At 46.3% G+C, this 10348-nt stretch overlaps 1 protein-coding gene across 1 annotated transcript; it reads left to right on the top strand.

Annotated features, from left to right (window-relative positions):
- Positions 1–2131: 2131 nt before the first annotated feature.
- chuk (component of inhibitor of nuclear factor kappa B kinase complex) lies at positions 2132–10024 on the top strand. The gene is made up of 22 exons (XM_003961117.3): positions 2132–2431; positions 2720–2842; positions 2974–3068; positions 3179–3296; positions 3552–3621; positions 3705–3793; positions 3882–3971; positions 4082–4206; positions 4918–5025; positions 5126–5261; positions 5494–5688; positions 5896–5998; positions 6118–6241; positions 6632–6783; positions 6898–6959; positions 7037–7146; positions 7522–7571; positions 7650–7755; positions 7837–7984; positions 8100–8236; positions 8333–8432; positions 8769–10024. Exons 2-22 carry the CDS (start codon positions 2738–2740, stop codon positions 8832–8834), a joined length of 2289 nt encoding a protein of 762 aa, XP_003961166.1. The 5' UTR covers positions 2132–2431; positions 2720–2737; the 3' UTR covers positions 8835–10024.
- Positions 10025–10348: the final 324 nt, after the last annotated feature.

Raw genomic sequence — 10348 nt, 5'->3', positions numbered from 1 at the left:
TTGGGGGAGTAAATGTGGGTTTTTCTTTCCAGAACAGACCTGTTTAAATCATTATTCAGCTACGTCAAACCCAGTTTTGCTTATATTTGAATCCTTTTTTGATGAAATCTCGCAGCTCTCTACAGAAAACGTAGCCACATGTAGCTGAAACAATTAACCAATCCAAGAAGAATCTAAAATTAGCCTCATAATTAACCAGACTTTTCTATAAAATGCTCATTTAACATCTAAGATTGATTCTCTTGTAATTGCTCAAATGGCCGACAGCCTATTGCCACGCCCCTTACCACAAACAGATGTTAGTAACTTAATCAAGCAGACAGAATCATAGCGGTTGCTATAGCAACAGAGGCATCAGTAGTAAAAGATTACTGATATGAGCTGAGGTGTTCATTTATATCTCATTTTAAGCTTAATTTGTCTGCGGAGAGCCAACAGGTCAGGAGATCAAACCAGGTGTTACCAATTTTTATAACATCTGTACAATCAGGACCGAAATTATGCTCCAAATCAAGCGGAACGTAGAGAAAGTTTATGGTGCCTTTTGTGATGTTTTATACAAGACAACAGGTCCGACCACATTTCCCTGTATTTGTCCGCCGCCTTGTCCCCAAAGTTTTTAAAACTTGAGCAAAACCTGCTTGAAAAGATAATCAATGGAAGAATGCGATCATGTGATCCCTTGGATGAAATGTAATCTGTTTTTATTCTGAGAAACACTTGTAAACTAATATTAGATCCTGTAACAGGTCTGGTAAAGCAATTCTACATATATAAATGGATGTTGACGTCTCACATGGACATGTGGCGGAGGATGGACGGATGGGAAATGGACAGAAGCCTCCCCCTCCTCCCTCAGTGTGTCTCATCAGAGAGCAGCTGCAGCATCTCCATGGCACTGGTTAGCATGGAAATGGTTCCCTTGGCGATGGCTCCGGGTGCCGGGGTCACCGCAGACGGTTTCCATTCAAAGCCCCTTATCTGAATGTGTAGATAAAGCATGAGAAACTACAGCCTGCTTTAATTTATATATCAGAGTATTAAATGAGCGGTAACGTGAGGTCAACTTTTTAAAAATATATTTTCATGCCTTGAGCTCATGGACATTGTTCGCTTTTCTCAAAATGAATGAAGAAAATGGCTTTATTTACTGCTTTTGTGTACTATTTAACAGAGTTGAACATTCCAAACTTCTTTTTTTTTATCCACGTTAGAGGTCTTGCCTGATCCATCTTGGATTTTTTTTTTTAGTTCATTAATTTATTTTTTAATTACAGCATAAGTGATGAACATATTCATGTCACGGTGGTACATACATTCAGTAACATACATCTGTCACTGCTGTTCTTGTGTTTCTCATTTTTGTGGAGGCGTAGGGGATGAAAATAAAACTGTTTTTGGAACCATAAATGTGTCCTGCCATCAGTATGGATGTAGCTTATGTTAAATTAAAAATAGCCCTGAATGCATCTTATCTGCTGGCACAATTGAACCAGGTTTTTCATATTTTGGCTAAATGGTATTTAAAATCTATAAGTTGAAACCTACAACATAATATATTGTTCATATATATATATATATATACAAGTAGTTCCATTTATGAATTTAAAACAAAATGTTGCAATGGGAGTATTAGATTTTGTTATGGTAATGAAACTATATTTTCTGCAAAAGATAATTAACATTTTAAGACATAATATAGAGGGGAAAATGCAGAACATTGACTAAAGATGATACAACAATGTTTGGTGTTTTAACTTGTAATCTTGTGACCTTAACACGTTCCCATCGACTGGAAGTTATTTAAAAAAAAAAAAAAAAAAGAAGTGTAGTTGTAGTTTTATCACCAACTAACTAATCCTTATACCTAAAAAAATAAATAAATCAGAATAGAACAAGCAGGCTAAATGTTAAGATATGACCAGATTCCTTAGATGCAAGAAAGGTATAGCGCTTAACGTGTAGCATATAACTAAACTTTTAATTGATAATTATTTAAAACTGTCAGAGGTTTTTCAAAGCCCATCTGCTTCATTTCCCACTCCGGCTTATATTGAACACTTTTAGCACCTCCAAACGCTGCAGTGGGCGTTGCTCTCTTGAACGCGCCCTGGCGTCGCTGTCCAGAAACACAGCCGGGGTTTCTGGTGACGTCATGCAGGAAAGTACACATTCTCACGGTGCTGCGCCGAACTGAGAACAAGACCGCTCACGTTTGTGCCGAAAACGGCCCGTGACACATCCACCGTAACCCGACCCGAGCTTCACAACTGGCTTCGGCAGCGGTTCGTGCCGACAGCTTTCACCGGAACGTCTCTGAAGTGTCTCCGAAGCGTTCGCTTCAGTTAGCTGCGGGCTCCGTCTACTTCCTGTAGTTTATGGGTGCTGTTATTGGTCGGCTAAACCGTGTGTAGCGTCCGCAAGCTACCAGGTAATGTAGCCAACATCGGCGACTTTCTTTCAACGTGGTTTGTTATCCTTTGCTGTTATATATATTTTGACATGTCATGTTTTATTATATGCAGCGACGGAAACCAATGTGGTCCATTACGTCGTTGTAATGAACCACGATATGATTTTTTTAAAACTAGCCTGGAAGCTGCTCCACGATGTAGCCGCATCCCCGAGCTTAATAGTTTGGTTGTTGTTTTGGGAAATGAGTTGATGTATTTAAAATCTGCTTCCATGTTCCGTGTCTGTGTTTTTAACCAACGCGAAGCTCCAGACTGTTACAGCGATGGAGAAACCACCGTTCAGGCAGAACCAGAACTGCGGAGACTGGGAGCTTAAAGAGAGACTGGGAATGGGAGGTTTTGCCCATGTTTACCTCTACCAGCACCGAGTGAGTTTAGCAGGACATGTGGTGGCCCAGTAACAGATGCTGGTAGATCTATGATGCTTGCTGCTGCAAAAACCACACACTTTAATCGTTCGAGGAGAGAATATCGACGTAAAGTTTTGCATGTTTTGCAGGAAACCAACGAGAAATTGGCTGTGAAAATGTGCCGCCTGGAGCTCACCCCGAGGAACAAGGACCGATGGAGCCGAGAGATCCAGATCATGAAAAAGTTTGTCATTTTTCGCGCCGCCCTTGATGTTGACGATGTGATGTTTGTGGCGGACGCTCCGGGGTGGGACGACCAGAATCGTTAGGCTGTAACGTCTTGTCTTCTCTCAGGTTAAATCACATCAACGTGGTGACAGCCCGAGATGTTCCGGAGGAGGTGACGCACATATCCTTAAACGATCTCCCACTGCTGGCCATGGAGTACTGCTCCAGGGGAGACCTGAGGAAGGTGAGGCTCCAGAAGCTCTCTCGTAAACATCGATTAATCGTCCTTTTAGCCCTGTTTTGCTGAACCATCTGAGCGGTTAAAGGTGCCCTCGCCGTGTCTGTAGAGTAGATGTTAAACTATAAATAGTAATCAAGGTTGCTTTGTAAACTACAACTGTTAACAGATAAAAATAGACGCAGCTTATCATTCGTGGCATTATGTAGCTTATGTAAGGGTTCTCCTGATATATAAGAGTTGTCTTTACGTGGATTCCAGATGCTGAGCAAGCCTGAAAACTGCTGCGGTCTGAAAGAGAGCGAAGTACTTTCTTTAATCAACGACGTGGGTATGTCCAGAGTCGTCCTCCTTCGCTCAGACCTGCGCCTCTCAGCGCTTTCACGCAGTAAAACGGGCTGTTTTCCGCTCCAGGCTCCGGGATCCAGTATCTGCACAAGAACAAGATCATCCACAGAGACCTCAAACCCGAGAACATCGTGCTGCAGGATATCAGTGGAAAGGTAAACTGTCACTTTGTGGTTTTTTTGCCTCACTGTTTGACTGTTTGCCTTAGAGAAACGTTCTCACGTGTACTTTCTCTCTTCACAGCTGGTTCACAAGATCATCGATTTGGGCTACGCTAAAGACCTGGACCAGGGCAGTCTGTGCACCTCTTTTGTTGGTACGCTGCAGTATCTGGTAAGCGGACAAGCACTTGTCTCAGATACGGGGCTCCACACGACACACGGCGCCTCTTACTCACTGTGTCGGGGGTAAAAGATGAGAGACCTGCTGCATCTTCCCCGCAGGCACCGGAGCTTTTTGAGAATAAGCCGTACACCGTTACCGTGGACTACTGGAGCTTCGGCACCATGTTGTTTGAATGCAGTTGCGGTTTCCGGCCATTTCTGCACAACCTCCAACCAGTTCAGTGGTGAGTAACCTGACCTCTCATAACATTCTGAAACGTGTGTGACGTTTTCACCCACCTCTGCTGTGGAAACCGATGGTCACTGTGGTCGGCAGTGAGCTCATCATCAATGACTGTAGTTTGAAAATAAGTCACAAAATTGGTTTAGAAACTGGAACGGAAGGCAAAAGTAGTTTATTGCGAGGTTGTTGATGTTCCGGGGCCTTTTTAAACAGGTCGAAATGAGGGTTTAAAACATGCTTTTTTTATATTAATGGGAGTGAAAATTGACCAGAATTGTGAAAATGAGTTGTGGTTTACATGACAAAGATGAGCCCTGGACCACAGCAGTGTGTGTTGGTGGAAGTGTGTGTTCTCCTTCAAGGGGCGGCAGATTCCCTGAAAATGGCGCTCCATAGTTTCCCTGGGACGCATCAACACGTAGCTGTCCTCCATAGCTGGGAGCGTGTTTGTAATATTCCTGCTGGAGTCATTAATCAGATAAGAGTCAATGTCAGTTTACAGCTGAGGTGACATTGAAGAAAAGAAGATTAATGTACGTATCAGACAACAGAATGCATCACTGGGGTCGTCGGTGTGACCAGGAGGGGCGTGTCCACCTCTAGACGGGGGTGTTCTTCCCGCTGTTGCTTTCCCAAAAATGAAAAGTTGCAATACTCTCCGTCTCATTTTCCCGGCTTTTGTGCTTTAAGCAAACATTCCTTCCATCCTCAGGGCCAGCAAAGTGAGGAACAAAGGTCCGAAAGACATCATGGCTGTGGAGGAACTGAACGGAGAGGTCAAGTTTTCCACACAGCTCCCCTACCCCAACAATCTGAGCAGGTTCACACCTCTACAGCGCTGTTGTTGCTCCTCCTTCATTTAAATGCCATGTGTTTAAAAACCGTATTTGGAACCCAGTCGTTTAATTCCTGTTGCTCAGAACTCTGCTGAAGCCGATGGAAGCGCTCCTGCAGCTGATGCTGAACTGGGACCCCGTGCAGCGAGGAGGTCGAGTCAGCCCCGAATCCAAGAAGCCCCTCTGCTTCGAAGTGCTGGAGCAGATCCTGAGCATGAAGGCGAGTTAGAACCTCTCATCAGTACGTTTGTCGCTCTCTCCCAACCTCACCACCCTTTGAACTCTGAAAATTTGGAAGCGGTTGTTGGAAAGTCCCCCCCAGACCTCATATCTGCTGTAGGTAACATCCACAGTGAGGTTTCAGCGACAACAGAGGCCACAAAGTAAATGATGCTCTGTGGGCTGAGTAACGACTAGTGTGTCATTTGTGTGCGTTTTTTTTTTGTTTTCAGGTTGTCCACATCCTGAACATGACGACGGCTCAGGTCCACTCCTTCCAGCTGACGGCAGACGAGAACCTCCACAGCCTGCAGAAACGCATTGAGGCTGAGACCAAGATCGACGTAGCGAACCAGGAGCTGCTGCAGGAGACCGGAGTGTCTCTGGATCCCAGGAAACCCGCTGCTCAGTGTGTCCTGGATGGAGTGGTGGGTTCTCGCGTCGCTCATTTATCTGCTCAGCTAAATGAACACGTCACTCTTCAAATAAACACAGCTTTGTCCCACGAACGCTGCACATTGGTAAATGAAGCAATTTTAGAACTTGAAGGTGGTTTAGGTATAGAGACGGGCCCCATTAGTTTCCTGCAGCTGTAGAAATGCTTACAAATGTTTGCGGCCCCTTCTCCTGCGCAGAGAGGCTGGGACAGCTACATCGTCTACCTGTTCGACAAGAGCATCACCACCTACTCTGGACCCTTCAGTGCCAGGCAGCTCTCTGATAAAGTCCACACTATTGGTCAGTTTTTTCCCTGATGTCTCAAATGCAATTCGTTAAAGGTTCTCCAACGTGGTTTCCTCAGTATTTTTCATTATAATATAGCTCTTTTGTTACTCTGTGTTGTTTTAACTGCACAGTTCAAGATGCTAAGAAGCAGCTGCCTCTGGTGGTGCTGAAGAAGATTTGGGGAGAAGCGGTGAGCTACATCTGTGGCCTGAAGGAGGACTACAGCAGGCTTTTCCAAGGACAGAGGGCTGCCATGTGAGTCGCAGCAACTCAATAGAAGGCAGATCAGGCTCTAATTGAGTGGTTTGCCATCGTGGTGGTGTGTTTATAACCGTGGAGCAGGTTGCAGACTGGGTCAGGGTCTGTGACGTCTTTAGAATCGGTGTTTATGTGGTTCCTGTTTTAGCCAGAAGGGGGAGACAGAGTGCAGAATGCGCCCCTTTGATTTTCTGCGCTTTAAGTTGGTCTGTGCCAATTACACCATTGGATGAATTCTATTTTGGGATTGTAATTTGATCAGAGATGGAGCATGTGATCTAAAGATGGAAAGCTTTGTTTTCCAGTCACATGCTGGCATTTTTGTCCTGTTTCTTTCTCCACAGCCTTGTGATGTGTTTTGTGGCTGTCTCTGTCCTCCATGTCCAGGTTGAGCCTCTTGCGATACAACACCAACCTGACCAGGTGTAAGAACAACATGTTTGGCTTCTCTCAGCAGCTGAAGGCTAAGTTGGACTTCTTCAAGAGCAGCATCCAGTATGACCTGGAGAAATACAGTGATCAGATGCATTACGGCATCTGTGAGTGCCCTCATGCTGTTTGTTCTATTATTGACCTGTTTTTCTCTGTTTAATCTTCACAGCTGCAGATGTTGTGTGTGTTAGCATTAATGACATGTCTGTGTTTGTTGGAAGCCTCTGAAAAGATGTTGAAAGCCTGGCAGGAGAATGAGGAAAGAGCTGCTGCCTTTGCTCAGGTAAATTATTTAAAAAATAAAAATAAAAAAAAACCCTGAAAATCACCACCGCAGCGCGTTCCTGCTTTGCCTTGCAGGTGGCAGAAGTGAACCACTTGGACGACGAGATCTTGGCTCTGCACTCGGAGATAGTCGAGCTTCAGAGGAGCCCCTATGCTCGCCGCCAAGGAGATAAGATGGAGCAGCTGTGAGTCCTTTGAGCTGATGTTGACTTGCATTACTCGTAGTCGTGTGTCATAAAAGAGCTGATGTGTTAAGATTCATTGTAGTTGTGTCGTTTTCCCCCAACGTTAGAAACTGCCAAGTTGTTTCTGTGTGCATGTGAGGGTCACTAATCCGCTGAGCTTCCAGGCACAAACTTGAGAATAATGTGAGCTCTGTCCCGTCTCCTCGGTGTAAACAGGGCTTGGTCTCGGGGGGCTGCAGTGTAAACCTGCTGCAGACCGTCTCCTTCCTCGGAATGAACGGAATGTGTTGTTTGTGCCCGACGTGGATTTATGAGTCAGTCTGATAAATACTGTATGATGCAACGGTACTTTTTTCTCCCCCCCTTTTATTGCAGAGAAGAAAAGGCGATCGAGCTCTACAAGCAACTGAAGATGAAATGCAAAAGTAAGAAGTGATGCGTTTATCTCGGGAGAACAGAAACTTTCTGGATGCATTTATGAACGGGAATTTTGTCTCCACCAGCGCCTGAAACCGATATGAGCACCGACAGCACCGAGATGGTGAAGGCCATCATTCAGACGGTCCAGAACCAGGACAAGGTCCTCAAAGACCTGTACACACACCTCAGGTAGGAGCCGCCCCGGGCTGGAGTCCTCGGTACCTCGCGCACACCTGCTGACGCGGCCCTCGTCCTCCGTCCTCCCCACAGTAAGATCCTGATCAGCAAACAGAAGATTATCGACCTGTTTCCACGGATCGAGAAAACGCTGGAGAACATCAAGGACGCCGACACCACGGTGATGCAAATGCAGATTAAGAGACAGAGAGAGTTCTGGCACCTCCTGAAGATCGCCTGCGTGAGTGGCGCCACCTTCTTACCCCAAACACAGGAAGCCCCGGGTGCAGCTTGTTAGCGCTCCCCTTCTGTCACGCGTCTGAACCTGATGTCAGCGTCTCTTTCTCCACCTCCAGGCTCAAAACTCATCGAGGAGCTCGATGGCGGCGAGTCCCGAGTCGTCCACCATGCTGCAGGTGTCCCAGTGGTCCCAGTCAGCCCAGCCTGTCAGCTCCCCACACCCCCTCACCTCCCTGCCTGGGCCTAACGACAGGTAAGGGAGTCATGATTGAGAAGTCCGATGATCAGACTGATGAGACGCTCCGGTCAGAAATCTGTGTTGCCACTCACCGGCTGTGAATGTGCTCAGCGACGCGGCGCCACGTCTGCTGCAGGAGAACCAGCGGTACCTCAGTCAGCTGACCAGCCTGATGCAGGAGGCCGCCGACGAGCAGTCCAAAAGCATCGTGGTGAGTTCCTGTTGGACCCGTTGCTACAGTCAAACGTGTCTTTCAATGTCAAACGTTCCATTTTAGCTACTTATTTACACGTCAAATCTTAAAAAACCTCCTTGTGACTTGTTTAATGACTCCTGTCTTGGAGCGTAGGAAGTTCAGAGTCCGTCCAGATGTTCACCCGTCTGGAGCTTTGCAGAGAGGATGACATTTCATTTATTTCTGCTCCATGAATCATCCGCATGAAATATTCAGAATCATCGGAGGCACTGTCCACGGTGTCCATCGCTCATGAAGACGCTGCTTTTTTTTTTTTTTGTTGTAATTCTGGGTTTTCCCCTCTTTTCGCAGGACCAAGACTGGAGCTGGACGAAATACGAAACGTTAACGGATAAATTAAAAAAGAGGAACGCCTGAGCGGCGCCGCCCTCCTCCGTCGCCCCCGGCAGCCCTTAACGTGGCGGTAAAAACGTTGTACAGCTGTAAGCGGTAAAAGGACTGGAGCTACCGATGACCTGGCGGAGTCCCCACGTGTCCAGCGGCGCGTGTCCTCTCCCATCGTCTCACGCGGCGGAAGGTTAGATCGATCGGTAATCCTGTTTTTATACGAGACAACGGTGAAACCACATCACTTCTTCTCTCTTACTTAATTTTGCTGCAGCGTTCATCGAAATATAAAAAAGAAAAAATCAGACATTTACTCATTATCTACTGTTGTGGCAAAAAGTGTAGCACCAGATTTGGGGGTTCCGGTGGATTCCTATTGGACGAGGACACGGGAACGTTGTGAGATGCAAAGCAAAACCCAGGAAGTGGTGGAGGGTGGGGTCAAGGGGGGGTTACAATCACGCAAAGAGCACTTTGATCCTCCCGCGTCGACACGTGAGGCTGCCAAACTCTGCTGCCCTGAAGTCGGCAGGTTTGAAGCCTCTCGGTGGTCGGGAGGTTAGAATCTGTGGACATGTTCTTTTTATTAAAGCGACGCATATCCGAGGCTCCTCCGGCCGGGGTGTTTCTGTAATGTCTGTTTCTCTTGTATCTGACTGCCAGTTTTGATTTACCTGTAAGATTTGAGCGGATGGTTTAAGGACCGTGTGTAAAGACAACGTCCACCCAGACGGGACCTTTGTCCAATTCAAGCAGAGCTGTCTAAAAACATCCTGATTTTTTTTTTTCTTTTGCCCAAAACATTGTTTTTCCTTTAGTTTGAATGTGGAAGATGAATAATTGCAAAGCTGTCCCAAATATTTTCTGACTTATTCTAACCAAAAAAAAAAAAAAAAAGGGGTTGTTTCAATTCCCCAGTTCTGCGCCATGATGCGAATGTAGCGTTGCCCTGGGGGGTTGGAGGGGACAGGGGACAGGGAGCCCGGACACAGTGACGCGGTGCTTCTGGCAGGTAACCAGGACCGCTGAGGTGTTTGAGGGAACGGGTCGTATTTATGAAGGTGAAGTGCAATGACAATATTTTTTTGTATTTAAGAGACTCGCGCTGCCATTTTTATCTCCCCTGATGTTCAGCTCGTCTCTGAATGTTTAATTTCTGGAACTTCCGACGTATGACGATCAAATGTTTGTCTGGTAATGAAATAAAGACTTTGGCATGATTCACGTGTCCTCTGAGCAGTGTTTGGCCCTCCTGCTTTGTTCCCCTCCCGTTGGTATAAAGTCACTATCGCAGCTGTGGAATCGTATCTGCTCCTAAATCAGTCAACCAAAAAAGGGTTTCGCTGTCGTCAGCGTGGAATTTATGTCCCAACCACAAATGCGGGAGGTTTCCTGAATGTTCTAAAGACAAAGGTTCTCTCTAGAAGGAGTCAGTTATTGTCAACTGTTTCCCGAGCCTCTTGGCTGGTGACTCAGGAGTGAATCAGACGGGTGAGAAAACACTGACGGGCCTCCGTCACGCTCCTCTCTGCTGGTCACCTGGC

The sequence above is a fragment of the Takifugu rubripes genome, chromosome 1 (genome assembly GCF_901000725.2).
Source record: "Takifugu rubripes chromosome 1, fTakRub1.2, whole genome shotgun sequence".
NCBI lineage: Eukaryota > Metazoa > Chordata > Actinopteri > Tetraodontiformes > Tetraodontidae > Takifugu > Takifugu rubripes.
This window is presented reverse-complemented; position numbering and strand designations above follow the sequence as displayed.